The sequence below is a fragment of the Pongo pygmaeus genome, chromosome 22 (assembly GCF_028885625.2).
Source record: "Pongo pygmaeus isolate AG05252 chromosome 22, NHGRI_mPonPyg2-v2.0_pri, whole genome shotgun sequence".
NCBI classification, from domain to species: domain Eukaryota; kingdom Metazoa; phylum Chordata; class Mammalia; order Primates; family Hominidae; genus Pongo; species Pongo pygmaeus.
The window spans coordinates 45,538,059-45,561,979 of NC_072395.2; the positions used below are offsets into that span (position 1 = coordinate 45,538,059).

General features: G+C 38.1%; 1 protein-coding gene across 15 annotated transcripts in view; it reads right to left on the minus strand.

Moving 5' to 3' along the window:
* SYNJ1 (synaptojanin 1) overlaps positions 1-23,921 on the minus strand; it is a 99,145-nt gene that overhangs the window by 55,393 nt on the left and 19,831 nt on the right. For all 15 annotated transcript variants that reach the window (XR_010125272.1, XR_010125273.1, XM_054468512.2 and 12 more), the window contains exons 3-10: positions 17,625-17,711; positions 15,497-15,764; positions 10,712-10,937; positions 9,892-9,975; positions 3,978-4,039; positions 2,650-2,746; positions 1,421-1,590; positions 51-132 (exon numbers count right to left, since the gene is read on the minus strand). Coding sequence is in view for 13 of the 15 variants with exons in the window: in XM_054468512.2 (XP_054324487.2) it covers positions 51-132; positions 1,421-1,590; positions 2,650-2,746; positions 3,978-4,039; positions 9,892-9,975; positions 10,712-10,937; positions 15,497-15,764; positions 17,625-17,711 (1,076 nt within the window). In the remaining 2 variants the exon portion in view is untranslated. The remainder of the gene's footprint in view (positions 1-50; positions 133-1,420; positions 1,591-2,649; positions 2,747-3,977; positions 4,040-9,891; positions 9,976-10,711; positions 10,938-15,496; positions 15,765-17,624; positions 17,712-23,921) is intronic.

Genomic DNA, 23,921 nt, shown 5'->3' on the forward strand with positions numbered 1-23,921 from the left:
TTAAAGAGGCAGATGATACAAGGCACATACATTTTAATTTATTCTTTTACCTCTAAGCCAAGAAATGCCTGCACACTATTTGTTCTATCAAGACAATCCAAGCAGTTTGTTCGAACTGTACCACTCTGGCATCTGTAACCAATAAAGTTAAATATCCAGTTTGGAACAAAAATAAAGCTAAAACAAACAGTGAATAATTGAGGTAATTAAAATGTAGCATCCACCTTCCCTCTCCAACTTTTTATTATTACAGTATTCAAATATACAAAAAAAATTATACTCTGAACATCCATGTACCCACCATTTAAATTTGACAACTGTTAACATTTTGTCACATATGCTTCATTACATTATCTATCACACACTTATTTTTAATTAGGCCAATAATTAGAAACTAAATATACATTCAGGTTTATGTTCTTACAGTTCTTTGCACATAAAATAAAAATATTTATGGAACAAAATTTTTTTTAAACCTAAGATCTTTTATCGCTAATGACTGTGTCTACAGCATTGATGCTAAATAAAATACAATTGAAAAATTAAAAATTTGAGCTTTCTGCACTAAAGTTTCCCTTAACTCTTTTAACATTTACTTTTCTCCTCTATTTCACATACAAAAACTGAATATTTAAATTATACTAAAGCAGACAGTAAACAATGTCTTTCACTTCTATTTGCATTTAATAGTCTTTACTGGCATCAAGAAATATTAAAACGTAAGTTTTAAAAGAGAAGCAAAACAGTTTCATATATAATAGCATGAAATATGGAGCCAGACAAATCCCAGTTCTAACTCTTGCTAATTATGAGACTTGCAGCAGATGGAAGTGGGCATAATAATAGAGCCTATCCCTATAATTGTTATTGATACATGTTAAGACTTAAGTACACTGCCTGCTCCATAAAATGTGCTCACTAATGTAACCTCTCATTATTATTTGGTGAATTCTAAAGAAAGAAAAACAAGTTTAAAATCAAGTATAGGATGGGTGAGATGGCTCATGCCTGTAATCCTAGCACTTTGGGAGGCTGAGGCAGGTGGATCACCTGAGCCCAGGAGTTTGAGCCCAGCCAGGGCAATACACGGAGACCCCCGTCTCTATCCAAAAAAAAAAAAAAAAAGCCAGGCATGGTGGCACACACCTGTAGTCCCAGCTACTCAGGAGGCTGAGGTGAGAGGATCTCCTGAAACCAGAAGGCAGAGGCTGCAGGGAGCTGAGACTGCACCACTGCACACCAGCCTGGGCAACAAAGTGAGGCCCTATTTCAAAATAATAAAAATAAAAATAAAATGAAATATTTAAAAGATATTTAATTATAAACTTTAATTTTAAAAAGAAAATTTAAGAGTTCAACATTAAGAGTAATTTTTAATTAATGTTCCAATTCAAAGAACAGAGAAACAGAACAGTCAAACCTTTGAACTTCACTTCCATTGAAATAAAAAAATCCATAATCTAGAAACTTCTGGACTTGAGGTTTAAGAACACTGTGTAATTTTTCTGCCTTTCCTCCCTTAACCATTTGATGATAGTCAAAATTCACCATCTGGATATCAGCAGCATGTTCAGAAGCTTTCAAATGACTCTGAAAGTAAAAAGGCAAATATTCATCTAAATGAAAGTAAAAAGGCAAATATCCATCTAAATATTCATCACATTTCATTGACACTGGCAATAAATCTTTTCCCTAAAGCCTCACATACTATCCCTGAGAGATAAGGTGACACAATTAACATCAGTGTACTTAAATAAGATTCTCATCTGGCTTAGGAAATAAAAAGTTATTTCCAATTGCCAGCATTTTATTTTTACAACACAAATTTAATAACTATTTAGACCTATTATAGAATCTCAAAGTTATCTAAGACAAAGCCTATCAAAGACTGAAAGATTCATATTTTATAACTTCATTCAATACATACAAATATTCTTAAATTTTACCATAAAGTCACTCTGTAAAGTATAATCTGTTTATTAATAATATTTATTTCACAAGATTAAAAAAATAGCTATAAAATTAGGATGCTTTTGGACTTAGGAGATTGAACTTTAGAAAATGTTTTCTAATGATCTTGTTTAAGTTTACAATCTTATGTAACACCATAATTTATATTAATTCATTATTAATTCAATAAGTGTTCATTAAAATATTTTTCTTTAGAAGTCAGGCAATTTTGGGGTTCTTTTGACATGAAATTCTCAAGTTTTCTCTCATCAGTACAAGAAGGTATAGTGTTGCATGTACATAAATGCATCATTCACAATTCCATAGGTGAAAAACAATGACTATGGTTCTAGGAAGCAGGCAAAGCAATCAACAGATGAAGAAGGAAACTGCTATTTCTCTACTAGTGATAGATAAACATTTTTGGCGAGGAGGGTATTTTTCTGTTTCTCTACAAAATAAAAAAGCAGATTAGAAAACAGTGTCATTTGCGTTGAAAGCTTTTTAGAATTCCAATTTCAGCAACATTAGCCTAAATTGTTTAATAGACCCAAAGAGTTCAAGTTTCCAACAAGTACCCAACCTTTTTCTTGGAAGTAATTTACTTCCTGGAAGAATTTGATTACTGTATTATTTTATTTTTTAATACCATTCTAGGTGTCCATGGGCCAGAATGAAATAAGAAATGACCATACTTACCTGGAAAGCTTTACTTAGCATATGTTCACCTTCCTTAGATCCAAGCAAATTTACTATTATTTGTTTACCATATAAGTTCTTAAGTGTTCTAAAATGCCTATTTAAGAAAGAAAAGAAATAAATACGTGCGAAATAAGAAGCCCAATTTTTTCAATAAACAATAATCCATTATTAAATATAACTTACATGGCAGTATTTTAAACACAGAATTGGAAAACTGGGTGCGAATTCATTGTACATGGTCTCAAAGCTGAATTTATGAAAACTCATGAATGCAATTTCCTCTCTGACTTATGGGTACTGAGACTTCCACCCCTGTTGGAGCTGTGGAGGCATCCAGCTTCTGCCCACTCTGTGAGGCTGGCACCAGACAAGACAGACACCAGCCATAAGCTTGACTGGAAAGGCAGTAAGGGCAGATGGCAAAGGGCTGCTGCTCACATGTGAGGACATCACATACTCCATTGAGTATTCAGAGCGACCACCTTACTAGCTCCAGTCTTCAGAAAAACGGGCCCCAAATATGAGTCTTTTTTCTTTCCAGCTTCTAACCATTCCAGAAACTATGTAGAGCAATGCCACACAAAGAAATGTAACGTAAACCACACCTATAATGTTAAATTTTCAAGAAGGTGCATTTATAAACATGAAATTAATTATACTTTCTTTAACTCAACATGTCTAAAATATCATTTCAACATGTAATCAATATAAAACAACTACAATTAACCTTTCAACAACACAGGTTTGAACTATGCAAGTCCACTTACATATGGATTTTTTTCAACCAAACAAGAATCAAAACTACAGTATTCCTGGCATGCAAAACCCATGAATATGAATGATGACTTTTCATAAGTATGGGTTCCACAGGGCCGACTGTGGGACCTGAGTATGCACAGATTTTGGTATGTGAGGGTAGAACCAATACTCTGAGTATACCGAACATGATTTTACTAATGAGATACCTTACGTTCTTTTTTATTTTTTAAGGCAGTCTTTGAAATCTAGTGTGCATTTTATACTAGCAGCACATCTCAACTGAGACTAGTCACATTTCAAGTGCCCAGTAGCTACATGTGGCTAGTGGCTGCTATACTGGACAATGCACCCACAGAGGAAGTTTTAAGGTCAAGAGATCAAGACCCACACTTCCAGCACTACCAACCCCAGAAGTCATAACACTAGGTGTCACTGTCTTTCAATTAAATTAGGAGTCAGAGGAATTTTATCTAAAGCCAAAAAAGTTTGAAATGAATCAGTAAATACAAGCAGTCCCACTGCTTAGCAATATCAAAACTTAAAGCACTAGGTAAAAATTGTCTTACCTGTCAAAAGCAGGTGCATTAGCTTCAAATCCCCTTGACATACGGACACGATGAGATCCCACCTTAGACAAGAAAAATATATTTAATCAAACCAAAAACCAACATATAGAAGAAAGAAATATCACTGCTTACAATATCTAACAATTTCTTTGCTGAACACACAGTCGTTAATCAAATAACTGATTTCCATTCATGATATGCTTTTAAAAAAACAAGTTCCAGGGAATTTCCACCCCCCACCTTTATTTTTAAAAAACCAACCTCATCAAAAAAAGAACTAGAAGTTACATCATTATGAAATACTAGTAAACTAATAGGAATTTTTATTGATGAAAACTATTTTTAAAGGTGTTTTCATATATGTTACTTTAAGTTCAAACTACATGCCCTGTGTAACAGATACTATTATCATTCGGGTAATTAAAAAAACTGAAATACCAACAGGTGAAAGAACTTGCTATCTGAGATCAACATAACTAATTCCAAAAGAGATTCAGATGAGACTTTATGTTTCTGACCTAAATTCCTACTCCTCCAAGCTGCCTACCAGTATAAATGTCTGTGTTTTCTTCTCTGCTACGTTGAATACTCTATTCATCTCTCCCTCACCAAAGTTCCACCAAATTGAGAATATCATTCCTTCCTGGAAAAGCAGACTTTCCAAGTCAACCTTGCCATCACCCAACTATAGTAATTGCACATTTTGCAGAATCAGGAATTTTGGGTTAAGCAAATTAAACAAGATGGAAAATATCTACCTATTGTATATTGTTATAATTTTTCTTTTCTTACATAGGAGAATAGCAGAGAGATGAGGCATAATTGAGAAAGATATAACATGGCAAGAAGAAATATATAGATGAGACCAGATTACTTCCCTGAACTTCAATTTAAACATTTTTCTCTGAGATGTTGGAATGAAGGTTGCCCAATCACAACAAGGATCACTGAGGGGGGGGCAGAAAAAAGTTGCCCAAAATTCATTCTTGCTAACCTGTGAACAAACTGCTTTTTTTTGTGTGTGGGGGACGGAATCTCACTCTGTTGCCAGGCTGGAGTGCAGTGGCGTGATCTCGGCTCACTGCAACCTCCGCCTCCCGGGTTCAGGCGATTCTCCTGCCTCAGCCTCCCGAATGGCTGGGACTACAGGCGCACGCCACCACGCCCAGCTAATTTTTGTATTTTCAGTAGAGACAGGGTTTCACCATGTTGGCCAGGATGGTCTCAATCTCTTGACCTTGTGATCTGCCCGCCTCAGCCTCCCAAATTGCTGTGATTACAGGCATGAGCCACCGCGCCCCGTGCAAAGTGCTTTTAAAGAGGGTGTAAAAGGAGAGTTGTCAAATCAGTCATGTAATTGGACAAGTAAAACCAGAAAATAAACTCTAATATGCTCATCCAATTCCAAAACTGAATTAACAGTACAGTATTATCATTCATTAAGAGTTATCCCTCACTGCACTAAGTCAGATAATCTAATGGGTATTCTGATAACCAGGGGATTCTCTCTTTAATTTTTAAATAAGAAATCAATTAGCCTAATGTCACATCTGTGTTCAATTTCATTTTATAGTACTTAATAATATTCATAAAAGTTTAAAACTTGAAAAACATATGTCCCAGGACATTAAGCATTTTAGACTGCAGAAAACTCAGAAGAAGTTGATACTTTTTCTTTGGAGTAATCCCAGATTAATTGCCTATCACTCTATACAAGTTCAAGACTTAGCATTTTCTTTACTGATTAACATTTATTTTGCATAGTACTGCAACTGTGCATAAGGTGAAAAAAATCCAGTTCTCATGTCTTCCAGGTAATGCCTGCGGTTGTTTTCCACCACTCTGTTCCCCAACACATATATACATTCAGCTATGTATCACAGCTCTCATAGCAATATACTGGCTAGACTAGATTAGATTTTTGTTTTTGTGTTATTAGAGACAGGTCTCACTCTGTAACCATGTTGGAATGCAGTGGTACGACCATAGCTCACTGCAGCCTCAACCTCCTGGGCTCAAGGGATCCTCCCACCCCAGCCTGCTGAGTAGCTGAGACTACAGGCACATGTCACCATGCCTGAATGATTTTTATTTTTTTTTGTAGAAATAGGGGTCTATGTTGCCCAGGATGGTCTTGAACTCCTGGTCTCAAGTAATCCCCTCCCACCTTGGCCTCCTAGACTAGGTTTTATTACTCAATGTTGAAAGAAAAGTTTTACAATAACAGAGCTGTTGCCAATCGTGATAAAAGTAGCACTCCAGAAAGTGTTAAGGCTTTAAATAACCATAACTTTACCCAATTAAAAAAAAGTTGCGGCCAGGTGTGGTGGCTCATGCCTGTAATCCCAGTACTTGGGGAGGCCGAGGCAGCTGGATCACCTGAGGTCAGGAGTTTGAGACCGGCCTGACCAACACGGTGAAACCCTGTCTCTACTAAAATACAAAAATTAGCTGGGCAAGGTGGCACATGCCTGTAATTCCAGCTACTCGGGATGCTGAGGTAGGAGAATCACTTGAAGCTGGGAGGCGGAGGTTGCAGTGAGCCAAGACTGTGCCACTGCACTCCAATGGGCAACAAGAGTTAATTCCATCTTGGGGGGAAAAAAAAGTTGCATTAAAGGTATTTTTAAAAATCATTTAATTGTGTGGTATGGAAAATCATTTTCCATCAATATTACTTCTTTACATTCACATATTTCTGAAATTTCAACCAAAAATTGGGCATAGATCTCACAATGTTTACCATTTTTTGACTGATTGATATGGTTTGGATCTGTGTACCCCCTAAATCTCATTCTGAATTGTAATCCCCAAGGTTGAAGGTGGGTCTGGTGGCAGGTGACTGAATCATGGGGGTGGAGTTCTCATGAATGGTTTAGCACTATGCCCCCTTGTATTGTTCTCATGCTAGTGCGTGAGTTCTCATGAGATCTGGTTACTTAAAAGTGTGTAGCACCTCGCTCTTATCTTTCTTTTGCTCCTGCTCCCACCATGTGAGACTCCTCGCTCCCCCTTTGCCTTCTGCCATGATCGGAAGCTTCCTGAAGCCTCCCCAGAAGCAGATGCTGCCATTCTTCCTGTACAACCTGCAGAACCATGAGCCAATTAAACCTCTGTCTTCATAAATTACTCAGACTTGGGTATTTCTTTACAGCAATGTGAGAATGGACTAATAAACTGATATATACTATAATGTAGTATAATAATATACGATCTGAGTATTATAAGTTATAAATGCTAAAGAAACTTCAGAGAAAGGAAATCATAAGTAAAAGGAAAATCACAAGTCAAAGGAAATCATAAGTTGCCAGCACTAAAAATATCATTCTTACTTGTGTAACACCTTATGACAATTCTTATAATGCCTCAAACAAATTCATCTTGGTATTTATCTTTTCCATAAAAGGCCTGAGTGCCCAAATGGCAACCTCTCTATGAAGCATCATTATATCTTTGAATCTCTCACAGCACCTAGCATAAAATAACATACATAGGAAGAACTCAAGTATTTAGTGAAGAGATCTGAGTGGCCACTGAAGGACAATAATTCTTAATTTTGGAAGTAGAGGATTCCTGCTAGAAAACTGCAAGGCCTGAAGTTGGACAGGCTGAGTAAACCAGATCATAAGGACATAGGTGCCTAGTAAATCTGACACACATAACATATATATCAAAAATAAGAAGACCTGTCGGAGCTAGTAGGAAGCAGGGCCTAGAGGGACAAGACAGAAAACTGTGAGAATCTTCCAGGCTAGAAGAAATTATGAAAACCTTAACTCAGAGGATAGTAGTGGGAATAAAAAGAAAGTCCCACTGCCTAGAAGAATGCTGAGACTAATGGTAACAGGGCTACTTTTCACTTGGTCAGGACTGGCTGCTTCATAGCCATTAGAGTAGGATCTTACAAAATAGAAGTTCTTGACTTTGAGTGGTAAAGAACTTGGTTAAAAATGAGGATTCCTGGCCGGGCACGGTGGCTCATGCCTGTAATCCCAGTGCTTTGGGAGGCCGAGGCAGGTGGATCATCTGAGGTCAGGAGTGTGAGAACAGTCTGGTCAATATGGTGAAACCTCATTTCCACTAAAAATACAAAAATTAGCCAGGTGTGGTTGCACGCGCCTATAGTCCCAGCTCTCAGGAGGCTGAGGTAGGAGAATTGCTTGACCCTGGGAGGCAGAGGTTGCAGTAAGCTGAGATCGCACCACTGCACTCCAGCCTGGGCGACAGAGCGTCATTCCGTGACAAAAAAAAAAAAAAAAAAAAAAAAAATCCATAATTTTCCACCTATCACCACATAACATTAGCCAACCAGACTGTATAGGACGGAAAGCACACAGGAGAAGGAAGGCATAAGGAAGTCCCACTCAAGGAAGATCCCTCAGTGTAACAACTCAGGACGTAACCTTATTGGATCATCAGAACACTGTAATTCAGAACTTCTGACTAAAATAACACAGGCCAGGTACAGTGGCTCAGGCCTGTAATCCTAGCATTTTGGGAGGCCAAGGCAGGAGCACTGTTTGCCCAGGAGTTCAAGACCATCCTGGGCAACAAGGTGGGACCCTGTCTCTACAAAAAATAGTGGTATGTGCCTGTAGTCCCAGCTACCCGGCAGGCCGAGGTGGGAGGATCACTTGAGCCTGGGAGATCGAGGCTGCAGTGAGCCGTGATTGCACCAGTGCACTCAAGCCTGGGTGGCAGAGTGAGACCCTGTCTCAAATAAATAAATATATAAATAAATAAATATAAATAAATTAAACAAACAAATAAAATAACACAAAAACAGTGTAACATAGGGCTCATAAACTGGTTATTAGAATCTCTAATGCTAGCCTGTCCCTAAAACAAAAGCATTCACCTCGCATCATATCAGGGTTTCAGCAACGTTCTTAAAGCAAATACTCCAATCACCCACTGTTGATCATGAAAGCTTAGGAGAAGTGGGGTTCTGTTGGCATTCTCTCCTAAGGGAAATTTGGGGAAAGATATATCTATTTACGTTATCCCTACAAAGATAAAACAAGTCAAATCGTCTTGACAAGAATTCAAGAATTTTTGCAGAGCAGTAGAAGTGTTAATCCTTGTTAACTCTTAGACTATCTTAAATAAAATGTTACTAAAAAGGTTCAAGTAGTCTGTAATTTTTCTCTGCAATAACCAGTCTATGATGTAAGAGATCCAGCAGTCAAATAAAGGAAGCAAGATTTTGTTTTTCTTTCCCTTTTCTCAACACTATAGGCTGAAGCACCAAACTTACTAGACTATACATACCCAGATCCTAAAGTAAATATGACATACTTCAAGGACTAATAAATTTTGAATAAAAATAAAATGTCAACAATAGTTAACCCTTACATGGTGCTGACTGAGGGCCAGGTGCTATTCTAAGTGCTTTTTATTTAATCCTTACAACAACCCTATAAAGTAGGTACTATTAATATTATTCCCATTATACAGATAAGGAAACTGAGACACAGAAGGGTTAAATTATTTGCCCAAGATGACACAGCTAATAGCGGCAGAGTAAGGATCCCAATTAAGAAGTCCGGTTCCCAAGGCTTTGTTTTATCTACTACATTCTTCTGCCTAAAGAGACTAAATCATTATATACTAAGATAAGAAGGTAATAAATATGGAATCACGTTGAAAATAAATACACTACAAAGATCTCAAAATTTTTAACACTAAATACAGCAGCTCAATTTCAATGACTATTTGAAAGAGCATTAAAAGAAAAAAATCTAAGATAATTCCAGAAACTCTGTACTCGTCTAGACCCTTATTTGTAAATCCAGCTAACATTATTAGATGGAATAATGGAACCATCAATGAATTAATTAATAAACTATACAGAAAGTTTAGAAAATATGAAAATTGTTCAAAAAATAAAAATAACTGAATGTCAAACACATACTTGCAACCCTGGTTGCTCCCAGAACAATGGAACAGATCCTCGGATTTGTATGAAGGAAGAAACTGAGTCATCTAAGTACACAACCTACAGAAAAAAAAAATAATATGTAAACTATTTCCACAGAAAAGTTGTTACACTTATATTAGAAAAACAAATTTACTAAAATTTATTGCATACTAGTTATATTTTATGATCTAACTCTCATATACAATTGTCCAAAACAGGCCACTATACAGATTTGACTTTTTTTTCTGTTAGCGATATTAACCCAAAAAATTAGTAAAATTATAAGCATAAGATTCACAACTTTTAAAAATAAATTCCTTTTAAATCTTAATATTTTACATACATATCTTTATATTTCATTTTGCTTAGCTCTTTATAACCTAATTTGAAGATCTGTGTTGGGCTGGGTTCATGGCCTGAATTTATAATCATATAGTTTCATAGCCAAAAATATCATAATTTCTAATTTTTAGATGGTACACATATTTGCCATTAAGAGCTGGGTTTAATTTCACTTCACAAAAAAACAAGTCATCTAGCTCTACAGCTGAGGATTTTTAAATTCAATACCAAAACACACAACACTGACTACGTCATGCTGATTAGTGACATCTTGTTACCTAGATGAAGAGCCAGACCAAAGTAAGTTTTTTTTAGGGAAGACTTTTTTTAAGGCCCATAAATAACCAAGAACAATCATAAAACATTATAGATGTTAAAATAAGTTCTGAATCAAATAAAAATCTGTTATTCTAGTATTTTCTGTGCCTCTCCTATAATACATTAATTAAGTAATATAAAACACTATATATACCTGTTCTGTTTCTACAAAATTGGCAACATGACCATCATCATTTGTTCCCCGGACATTAAACCTGGTCCCAGCTCGTTCACAGCTTAATCTTGAAATGAGGCAAGCCTTTGCCTGTTTATGAGCAGCATAAATTGTTCTGATTTCTACTCCTCCACACATAAGACGTAATAACCAGTCATCACAATTCACACCATAGTGTTTGAGATGCAAATGCAAAGACTGATTCCTAACAGGAAAAGAAATAAATGATTAGCTTATAGAATACAAAATAACAAAGTATGACTTTTAAAATAATCTCCTGGAAAATTAATTTAATATTATTAAATTTAAAGGCACAAACAACAAATCAATTCATTTACATTTACCATGCTAGGGATCAGAAGATAGGGCTATAAAACGAGATCCTTCAACATGTGATCTATGGTCCACAGAAAAGGAGTATTTTTGTGTTTTTAGTATCTGTGGCCCATTTCTGTTATGTCTTTATATATAATGTGTTTATAACCTAACTTGTTCCAAAAAGGATTACACGTGCATGTCCCCACCCCAATTTATGAAGCTCTACCTTTTAAAAAATTTTTATTTATTTATTTATGTATTTATTTTTGAGATGGAGTCTCGGAATGTCGCCCAGGCTGGAGTGCAGTGGCATTATCTCGTCTCACTGCAACCTCTGTCTCCCAGGTTCAAGTGATTCTTCTGCCTCAGCCTCCCACGTAGCTGGGATTACAGGCATGCACCACCAAGCCGGGCTAATTTTTTGTTTTTGTTTTTTTTCTTTTTTGAGACACAGTCTCACTCTGTCGCCCAGGTTGGAGTGCAGTGGCGGGATCTTGGCTCACTGCAAGCTCCGCCTCCCAGTTTTATGTCATTCTCCTGCCTCAGCCTCCTGAGTAGCCGGGACCACAGGCACCCACCACCATGCTCGGCTAATTTTTTGTATTTTTGGTAGAGACGGGGTTTCACCATGTTAGTGTTAGCCAGGATGGTCTTGAACTCCTGACCTTGTGATCCACCTGCCTTGGCCTCCCAAAGTGCTGGGATTACAGGCGTGAGCCACCACGCCTGCCCATGAAGCTCTGCTTTTAAGGCTTGACTTTTATAAGGCTCTATTTTAATTAATTTAAATGTAAATAGCAAGATGTGGCTAGTGGCTACCACATTAGATAATGCAGGCATAGGGTTTATCATCGCTCCAAATACTTTTAGCATTCTAGGTAACAGATGTGGCCCAGTTTCCAAACTTTTTTCAGAGAAAAAAAATTTATTCAAACAAACATGCAGAAGCCCAATGATTATGATACAGATAAAAGCTGCTATGGCTAAAGTGGGGATTGGGACTGAACTTTGCTGGGTTGGCCTTCTCACCCCGATTACCCCTCAGGGGTCTCTCCTGGAACCTTAGACCTCCACAGAACATATAAAGAAGCTTCTAACAACATACCACTAAGGAAAATATATTGTTAAGTGGAAAAACTCTATCAATTCGAAAATGAGTTTTCTATATTATTGAAGCTTGGTTCTCTAGGTTTTAAGTGGAATTCTTCTACTTAAATGCTCTGTGTTCTCTCTCTTCCTGTCTTAAATAAGGTATAAAAGATGTAATAGCATTCTCTTGAAGACTCACAGCAATAGCCCTCAACTCCCTGCCAGCCCCTCAGATTACAGGCTGCAATAGAGATAAAAAGGGTGGTCACCTGCAGTTCTGGAAAACCAGCTATGACGCCAACCCCTGCAGTTCTGGAAAACCAGCTATGACGCCAACCCCTCTTATCCATCCAGGAAAGCACACGGGAATATAAATGAGTGATGCTATTACTACAGGGATAATGTTCAATCTGATGACCATTACTTATTTTAAAAATACATTGACTTAAACTTCCATACTTTACTATTACCCGCATTGATCTGAGGCAAAGTTCAAATTGATTGTGACCCAGTATGTCCAACCACCACAGCTGAGACCTATGCCCAACAAAGTTATAAGAAACTTACTTGTCCCCATTTAAATAGACCTTAAATCCTATGCATTTTGTGCAGGCAAAGTTTCTCTCTCTGCTGTCAGTTTTCATTTTTCTTTGCTGTCAGTGTGTCACTGTTTTAGCATTTAAATTTATACATGACTTTTGACTGGCAGCAGCTTAGAATTTCCAATAGAGTAAAGCTATCTGGGCTTTGTGATAGGTATCTGCCACTCTTTGGCTACAAAAATTACATGGTTGTATCCTGGAAAATATTGCTACTAAGTGCAAGGGTATGCACAATGAATTCCAAAAGTTTCCGTTTTTCTATATAAACTGAAGCTCAAGAATGCCAACCCTTAGCAAAATTGTAAAATGAGCAAAATTCACCTTTGGTGCTCTAGCCGTCCCTTTGTTCAACCTGTCTCCTGCTGGACAAACCTCAGGCTTTCTTTTATCTGACTTTGCTCCCATCTCTACTCTTAAGTGAATTTAAAAAAAAAAAAAATGAGGCCAAGTACAGTGGCTCATGCCTATAATCCTAGCACTTTGGGAGGCTAAGGCGGGGAGATCACTTGAGGTCAGGAGTTGGAGACCAGCCTGGCCAACGTGGTGAAACCCCATCCTTATTAAAAACATAAAAATATTAGCCAGCGTGGTGGCGCACGCCTGTGGTCCCAGCTACCCAGGAGGCTGAGGCAGGAGAATTGCTTGAATCCAGGAGGTGAAGGTTGCAGTGAGCCAAGATTGCACCACTGCACTCCAGCCTGGGTGACAGAGTGACACTCAAAAAATCAACCAACCAACCAACCAACCAATTAATCGTTCCTGTTGATGAAACCTAGGCAATATATCTGCATCTGCTTGGACTTCTAATTGTTGTATGAAAGCTTTCATCTCTCAGTCTAAGAAACTTTGGGTAAAAATGAGGAGGGAAAAAAATGTAAGGACAGCTGCAACACACTTACCTTTTCAAGGGACTTCAGCATCTTCTACTAGAAAAAGTGTAGTGTTGACATGGTTTTAACTCTTGGAAGCCTATTTTTCAATGCTTCATAAAAGTACATCCCATCACTGCTAGCTTCTTTGGGCAGGCAGGAACTCATGTCCATTCATCTGCCCTTTTAGTCCCTGCATCCTCTCTCTCCTTCCCCTCATGGTCTCCTTCTCTGCTAAACCCAAGTCTCTAACACATAATGCTATAAACCCTGTTTTTATTCTGCCCACTCTTCTCCCTGATGCCACCACTCTGGGTCAAAACACTTCCATGTGAGCTACGACGTGACCAAGCTGTTGCTCTAAAGTTAGTTTCTTATCCTAAGGTTGTTGTTGACTTTGAGTCTTCTGACAGCTAGGGCAAATGGGTGACACCCGAATGTGCTACTCAAGGACTATATAAGTGACAGTGAAAGTGTGAGAGAGAAAAAGTACACAAGAGGAAACATCTTGAATCTGAACTGTTAAGGGAGGCCAAGAGCAGACAGTCCTAAACTTTGGCCTTAAAACATATGTCAATATAATAAAACATAATTTCCATATGATATCAAGAGAAAAAGTCAACATCAATGCTGGCTGTAAACAACAGAACCACTATACTAGAAATCTGGTCTGCTGCAATAGAACAATGCTAATTATAGTCCCATGTGTTCTGCTCACCATTTGTGCCTACTTAGAATACAGCACAGTTATGCATAATCATGAAATACATCACACTTACCTATATAAGTCCTAACTTATTATAGTACTAGACTTTGTCCCAGTATACTACTTCTTCACAGTCTGTTGCTCTTGAATCAAGACCACCTACTTATAACCTTAAAATTTAGAATAATAAGGGAATGTTGGCTTAGAAAGGGAATGCTGCCAGAGACAAGATCTCAAAACCAAGAATAGGAAATGTGAGTAACAGAGTTTTGATACAATTAAATTCATTTCTAAATATACACAACTATTTTAAATGTATTTTGGAAATGAAAGTTCAGTCTAGATCGGGGGGAGCACAGGGGTTTTATGTCACATGCCAACTTCAATAAACCGACAGTGGCTGCCTGCCATGCTCTGCTAAGGACTCCAGAGAAGGAAAGAGGGATACACTCAATTAGCAGTGTCTATCCCTTGTTATCTCTAGACATAACAACTGCTGAACTTTTTTTTGTAAAGCAAGCAAAAGTTTTATTGGGGAAGTACAAGTACACTCCAAGAAAGGAGTGGGCTGACCCTGCTGGAAACACCCCCAAGACATTCTGCATTGTTATCTTCTATTGTCTCAGTTCTTTCTTTACCCAGTTCTCACCAAAGTTTGGGGGATCCTCCCTTACTGTGCTTAATGCACATGCATGGGAACCAGCGATCAATATGAATCCTATCTAATGGTGGCACTGCTTATTACCACCACCCCAGGAAGGTATAGCCATCAATTTTGTACTCATTATGCCTGCTCAGCTCTCAGGAATTCCCCTTTGCCTTTTTCCTTCCTTATCAGGATCTACTTAACAACATTCTGACAGTTCGACCATGGAGTGAGTGCTGAGCATCCTAAGAGGTGTTCCGGGGCATTCTTTCCAACATGGATACCACCCCCTCATGCCGGCTCATATCTGACTGTCTACTCTTACATTGCTCCCTCAAGGCGCTGGGACCCAGAAATCTTTTGGGAGATGGGGTAGAGGTCATTCTCTGTAGCTACTTGCTGCTGAAAAGGGACATCGAGGGTTTTCAGGGTCCTTCGTCCTTTCTTGCTGTCACGGTGAGGAGGTTTTTGATGACTGAACAACTGCTGAACATATTATGTCCCAAATCACCAAAAGGGAAAAAATGAACTCACCAGAAAAATCTATTATCAGTTGTCTGTTCTTGCATGCTACGATGCGCATTAAGACTCAAATCTAAACTGATGCCAGATGCAGACCATGCAAAATAAAAGTTTCCTGAATTCAAAACTTTCCGCACTTCTGAAATGCGATCCTCATCTGAAGAATCGATTCGCAGTGATATAAACTCAGTGGAAGTAACTCGGAAAACTTCAGATTCTTGAATTTTTCCAACAGACATACATCCAGTGACTAGGACCAGATAATGTAACATAGTATCACCTGCAAAACCCAAAGATTTTACTGGATGAAAAATCCCAACATTTTCAAGCTATTCCATTTCTTCTTGCACCTCTATTTTCAAAATCTGACATTGTGATTATTTTAAACTTATCATGGATGTGCTGAAATTCACTAGACATTTTGGTTGAAAAAAATCCTTGTTTAAATATATTAAGTATAATAAAGCATTTAAACATTAACAGGATAATCTCACACGAAATTGTTCCTGAACTTACTCTGAGGCTAAAAAAACTTTATCGAATAATTGGCTGGGTACGGTGGCTCACGCCTGTAATCCCAGCACTTTGGGAGGCTGAGGCAGGTGGATCACCTGAGGCCGGGAATTCAAGACCACCCTGACCAACATGGAGAAACCCCACCTCTACTAAAAATACAAAAACTAGCTGGGCGTGGTGGTGCATGCCTGTGATCCCAGCTACTCAGGAGGCTGAGGCAGGAGAATCACTTGAACCTGGAAGGTGGAGTCTGCGGTGAGCCAAGATCGCACCATTGCACTCCAGCCTGGGCAACAGGAGCTAAAACTACGTCTCAAAAAAAACCACAGGAACAAACAAACAAGAAAAAAACTTTATCAAATAAAAAAGTATGTGTTACCTTCTCTACTTTTGCTTAATGATTGTCAGAAAATTCAGGTAAGATAATGAGTTCACACTCATTTTAACAAGTTCTTTGTAAATAGTAAAGTTGAAAAAATGGTATACTATTATCAGCTGATGATGTTGATGACATATGGACAAAAGTCTCTGGTAACAATTTATAAAGCAATTTGGTTTACAAAAACTTTCATAGAGATTTTTTTCATGTAATTATGACAAAAAGCCTATAAAATTAGTATAAAGTTGAAATTGAGCAATGGTATACTGTGAGCATGGGCTCTGACACAGGTAGAAGCGGCCCTGAATCTTGACTCCATTACTTATCACCTGGACCAATTTCAGTATGTAGCATAACCAACCTGAGATACCATCTCTTATAAAAAGAGATTAAAGCAAATACCTCATTACACTGTGAGGCTTACCCAGGAGTAATCAGTAAAGCACCTAAGTGCAGTGCTTTACATGTGATAGATTCATAACAAATGACAAATCTCCATTTTATAGACCAGTGCTACTCAAAGTATGGTCCATGAACTGTTACCAGCTCACAATGAGAAAGGACACTTAAGCCAGAATGGAAATCAACTATATTACTAAGTTCACCCTTTAGTTTAGCTGACTTTTTTTTTCTAGTAAGACTTTATCAATGAAGGAAGCCACATGTTGATTTGCATCATAGTGCAAGCTCCTTATCTTATCACGGATCAATAACAAAATAATTTATGGACCAGTACCAATCTTGTAGAACACTTTGAGCTGCACAATTACAGAAAAACTAGTAACTGCAAAGGTTACTCTGCAGCTCACAGTGACATTATGTGGCAAAAAAAAAAAAAAAAGGCTCAAGCAGACATTTTCTGAATTCAAAACAGATGTCTTTTCCACTACAAACCAAGAAAAACCAGTGTAGTTCTCATGAAGACACTTTTTCCTAAATGCACTGAAACAACAAAAAGGAGAATGTTCTGATTTTCTCTTTTGAGACAACTGATACTTATCTCTTCAAGTGGTCAAACCAGAAACTGTCTCCGAACTTCCACTCACATGAGTTTGAGCATGTAGCATGCCTTTTTGGGCAACAAACATTATCACAACATTAGCTACATTAATGTTTAAAAGATGTTAGCACATGTGTAGCTTAAATATGGAGTCTACAATAATTCATAGCTAGTCCCTCTCAAATCCTTAGAATTACAAAATAGAAATGAAAAAATGGATGAATTCTACTGAATGATAAACTTACCAAGATTTAACCGCAAAACACCTAAGAGTCCATATGCATCCAGTACTTTGGAGTATGTACCCTTGATTGCCTCTTTTTCTGCAGAAGCTACAAAAAAAAGTTTTAGTTTAAGAAAAATGACCTGAAACATTGGATTCTATCTAGCTAAGTATAAATCCAGAGTTTCAATCAAAAGTTTCTAAATCTGATATTCTTTTTTTTTTTTTTTTTTTTTTTTTTTCACAAATAGCACTTTTTATTTGCCACTATTTGAAGTCTGAACTTTAAACAGATTCTTGGACTGGTGGTTCATATCCATCAGCTCGTTCAACTTTAGCACCTGTCTCATAAATCTGATATTCTTAAAATAAATGTACTGCATAAAGTATTTTCTCAAACTAGTAACATTAGTATTCTTCCCAAAGAGTTAATAAATTATTCCAAGACCATCTATTAATTAATTCAACCTCTCCACTGATCTGAACTCTGTCTTCTTATCCTTTTATTCTTGACAGAATAGTGCTTGACACTTAGAAACTGACAAAACATTTAAATGATAAAAGCTAATGGCAACACTTGACTACACAAATGTAGCGCATGAATGGGGAAATCTGATTCTGAAAGGACAAAAGTCTGGTCTCTGCCTTGATTTATTTCTTCTGATATAAAGTTAACATTATCTTGCTAATGAATATAAACCACAGAATAATTTTCCTAAGACAGGCTATTATGATTATTCTATTGAGAAGAAAAAACAACAACAAAAAATCAAATCCTGAAACACTTAAGGAAAAACCTTCCTAGCACTTAGCAAATACACATTAAAAATTTCACAAAGAACCAAAGAAATATTAACAACCAGTATTTCAAAGGACAAATACAAATAATACATCCCACAGTCTACAGTTGATCCTTGAGAAAGATACCTTCCTTTCCTTCCAGGTTTCTTTCCTTTGCTTCTTTCCCTTTTCCATTATCTACACCACACTCAACTCACCTCCTGGCTGACTGGTTCACACCTTATTTACTTCTTATCTCTTACACTTATCCCCTTTCCTTTATCTACGAAATAGGATGTTTGGCAACAGAAAATCATGTAAGTAGATCCTTATGACTGTCTCATTTCCTGCCCATCTTTATTGCCAACAAAAGGGCTCTTCTCAGCCTACTGCTTTGCCTAATACTCCTTTGTACTTTGCATTAGAGATCTTCTACTTTGCCTGAAGCTCTTCGCCAGAGTCCTATAGAACATCTCACTTTCCCTGCCTGCTTCACCTCTTTTCAGACCATGTAGGCTTAAGCCTTCTTCCTAGTGATCTGGCTTCTGCCTTCTGATGAGTTTTGCTCTGCTAGTTGCAGCACAGGCTAAGACTAACTGACTCAATCACTCAATTAGCTGATATTTTCACGATTCTCTAACATGTTCATTATTAAGTGTGGGCCATTATCAAACCACCCAATATGAAATTAGGGAGTGGAGATTTCACCAACCCATTAAAGTGACGGGGATTTATATTTCATTCTGCATTCCTTGAGTTCCTATTATTATTATTACATCTTATGTTTATACAACAGTTAATCCTAACATTCCATGATAAGCAACCCAAATATAAAATATTACAATATAAACTTTAATTACATTTTATAAAGCAAAATAGAATTGCCTTCTAAATACTGCCTCGTTAAGAGTACCACATGTACTGTAAACATTAGAGAGACTTGTTATACCTCTCAGGACAGAAGGCATGACTTCCAGGATAAATATTATTCTAGAGTTTTACAAGTTATATGCCATATACATTTAAAATACAATCACTAATATAGTAATATAGAAAGTACTAGATATATCCATTTCAGCAGCAATCATCATTTGGGTTCAAACGCCAGGAGGCAGTAGGAGTTAAGAAGAAAATATAGTTTTATTTTTATTTTTATTTTTTTTGAGACAGAGCCTGGAGTGCAGTGGCACAATCACAGCTCAATGCAGCCTTGACCTCCAGGGCTCAAGTAATCCTCCCACCTCAGCCTCCCAAGGAGCTGGGACTACAGGCATGTGCCACTATGTCCAGCTAATTTTTTTTTTATTTTTGTAGAGATACAGTTTCTCTATGTTGCCCAGGCTGGCTGGAAACTCCCGGGCTCAAGCAATCCTCCTGTCTGAGCCTCTCAAAGTGCTAGGATTACAGGCATGAGCAAAAAACATATTCTTAACATTAAGTCACCACTTTCCTTTAGAAAACAGAAAAGTCATTCTATAACTTAAATTACCATGTAACAAAATGTTCTCTCTTCTAATAATGCATAATAACTATCTTCTCATTAACTACACTCCAAATACATGAACATATGTCTCTCAGGACTGATGAAGGCCCATCTATTAGACTATCATCTAATTCAAACATGCAAACAAATGCCTTGCAGTTTAGTTATTTACATGTTTGTATTCTATTCGGAGACTCAGGAAACAGGATACACACACACCCACACACACACCTTAAAGTGCATACTCTTAGAGCCAAATGTACTTTTAACTCCAGACATTCCCAATTTCTTAAGAGAAAACAGTATCTTCTTAATAAATATATTTGTATCTGAAGGACAGTAGATGTTTCCCTATTTTACGATACATGCTTCAAAGGTTTTGAGTAGACTGGAGGGAGGCCCAGTAATGGCCACTAGGAGAAGAAGGATGGCCTGTGCAAGAAGCTGAAGCTAGAGGCAGGGGAAAAGGGCGTCCACTTGTGGGAGGGGCAGCCTGGCATGAGTTCCTGAAGTCTGACTAGGGTGAGGAGAGGACTGTCTACCCATGGGTGTTAGGGGCACCCTGGCATGGTAAGTTAGAGCTTGAGAGGGATGGGGAAGGCAGGGTTTTGAAGTGCCAGTGGGGTAAGGAGGGCACCTATGCAGTGGAGGAGGCTACATTGGCAATAGGAGAGTGGTTATCTGTGGGGTATGATCAAGGATAATGAGAGCCAGGTTTCTCACTGTCAGAGAAGGTACTCACAAATGCAAAGAGAGAAACTAGAATGGACGGTGTTGATTAGAACTGGAGTTACCAGGCCGGGTGTGGTGGCTCACGTCTGTAATCCCAGCACTTTGGGAGGCCCAGGTGGGTGGATCACGAGGTCAAGAGATTGAGACCATCCTGGCCAACATGGTGAAACCCTGTCTCTACTAAAAATGCAAAACATTAGCCAGGTGTGGTGGTGGGCACCTGTAGTCCCAGCTAGTCGGGAAGCTGAGGCAGGAGAATCACTTGAACCCGGGAGGCGGAGGTTGCAGTGAACTGAGATTGCGCCACTGCACTCCAGCCTGGTGACAGAGCGAGACTCTGTCTCAAAAAAAAAAAAAAAAAAGAATTGGAGTTACCAGTGTTTTCTAGGTAGATTGATGACAGACAAAAAGATAGAAACATAGATATAAGTATATATATCATATACGTATACAGTTACATATACTCCTTAGCACTAGCCACTGAGCAAACCCAGGATCTATAATACTCTGACAGCAATGCACATACCTAGCATACTTTGGCTTCTACATACCATTCTCCACTAAAAGGAACTACTAGGATTCCTTGGAGAAATGGTTGATTCCAGGGCAAAGGCAGGGACAAAATGAGACATAGTATTGTGCCAAAAAGTAAGCAAGTGTTCAAAGGATAATTGAGATATGTCACAAACATGCAGAAGGCAGCTTGAAGTGGCTTCTACTGGTGAAATCCAGGACAATTTGAGCATCAAAATAAATAATAAGAGTAATGGATTATAAGCCTATGAATTGAAAGTCTCATGAGGAATGGGCAAAACAATTATAAAGGGAAAAAAAGTCTTCCCGACATGCCTAGCAAACCATCACCTTTATCAAGTAATCAAAGTGAACACCAACAGGGGCCTGGCACAGTGGCTCATGCCTGTAATCCCAGCACTTCGGGAAGCTGAGGCAGAAGGACCCCTTGAGCCCAGGAGTTTGAGACCAGCCTGGGCAACATGGCGAGACCCCTTCTCTACAAAAAAATATAAAAATTATCCAGGTGTGGTGGCATGCACCCGGGGTCCCAACTACTCAGGAGGCTGCGGCGGGAAGGTTGATTGAGCCTGGGAAGTCAAGGCTGCAGTGAGCTGAGATCATGCCACTGCACTCCAGCCTGGCCAACAGAGTGAAACCCTGTCTCAACAACAACAACAGCAAACCAAAGTGAACACCAACAGTAAGAGGACAAGTCAAAACTGTGAGCCACTTGTCAAGACACAATGAAAAGAGCACCATTGCTGCAATACTCCTGCCAGAGGTGAATAACCTGAATCTATGCATGAGCCATCAGACAGACCCAAAGTGAGGGAGAGTCTACAAAGTAACTGGCTTTCACTTTCAACATTTTTAAGGCCATAAATGTCAAAGATCGAGAAATTTTTCCATTTAAGGAGACTAAAGAGACATGACAACAAAATAAAATGTATACATCTGAACTGGATCCTTTCGCTATAAAAGACGTTGTTGGGGCAATTGGTAAACATTGAAGAGAGGATAAGGATTAGATAGCCATAATACATCACTGTTAAATTTTATGATAGTTTTACAAGAGAATGTCTTTCTAGGAAATACATAGCAAAGTATTTGGGGGTGATGGGGCATCATGTCAGCAACCTATTCTTAAAAAGTCCAGAGAATCCACTCAGTTCTGGGGCAAAAAAAAAAAAAAAAAAAGAAGTCCAGAGGAAAAATGTTATTTGTACCATACTTCAACCTTTCTTTATGTTTTAAATTGCTTCAAAATTAAAATTTTTTCAATGTAACCAGCAAAAATAATTTTTAAAAATACATATACTTATTCCCAGATAAAGAAGCTTTTATCTCTGACGTTAATAAGGTAAACTCTTCTAAATACCTTGTTATTCCCTCCCTGTACATTTTTTTAATGGGGAAAAAAGATTTCCTTATTTTATGAGACTCCATAAAATTCACAAAAATACATGAGGGAAGGGGGATGAACCTAATTAAATTTCTGCCCCACTTCTCTGGTATTTTAATTCCAGAAAATTATTTTAGAATCCTCTACTATAAAGAGATTATTTAAAATAAGAAAGGCTATACAACATTACATAAAATAATATGTATAATCTTTAGATAAAATACAGCACTTGGAAATATTTTACAATCATCACCATCATTCTTTTTCCCTTAATAATCTCCCTTGCATCCCATGCTTCAGCCAAAATGAATAATTTTGTTGCCCACATGTTCCACATTCTCTTCCCTTTCTCCCTTTTTTCATACTGTTGTTTCATCTGGACAAACCTTTAATCATCTTTGTATTTCCAAATATTACCTATCCTTCAGTTCCAAATTAAAACACCACTTCCATTCCCAAAGATTTTCCCTGATCACTCCAGCTGGAGGTAAATCCTTCTCCTATAGTTACATGTAAACTAGTAACAACAGAAACTAAGTCTTATTTCTTTTTCCCTTTTTTTTTTTTTTTTTTGAGACACGATCTCACTCTATCACCCAGGCTGGAGTACAGTGGCACAATCACGACTCACTGTAACCTCAAGCTCCTGGGCTCAAGTGATCCTCCTGCCTCAGCCTCCTTCCTGAGTAGCTAGGACTATAGGCACTAATACTACAGGACTACTACTGAGTAGTATTAGGACTATAGGCACATGCCACCATACCCGGTTAATTTTTATTTGTTGTAGAGACAGGGTCTTTCTATGTTGCCCAGGCTGGTCTGAAACTTCTGGCTTCAAGTTATCCTCCTGCCTTGGCCTCCCAAAGTACTGGGATTACAGGCATGAGCAACTGCACCTAGCCTCATTTCCTTATATCTCAACACAATACCTAACCTAACACAGAGACTCTGAATGGAACACTGCAGCTGCTGATTAAATATTCATCTAACAGACAAAAACAAATGGAAGGATTGTGCATTAAAGACCATGTTTTGCTAATTTAAAAATAATACATAAAGTGAATCATCTGAGGTTGGGAGATCGAGACCAGCCTGGCCAACATGGTGAAACCCCGTCTCTACTAAAAATACAAAAATTAGGTGGGCGTGGTGATGCACATCTGTAATCCCAGCTACTTGGGAGGCTGAGGCAGGAGAATTGCTTGAGCCCGGGAGGCGGAGGTTGCAGTGAGCCGCAATGCGCCACTGTACTCCAGCCTGGGTGACACAGTGAGACCCCGTCTCAAAACAGAGGTAAAACATTTTACTTTATCATTGAAAGTATTTGAATGCCCTCATTACTGAGATTCACATTCACCAACTCCTGAGTTATGTCTGGAAACTTTCAAATGTGTATGTCTGTGGCA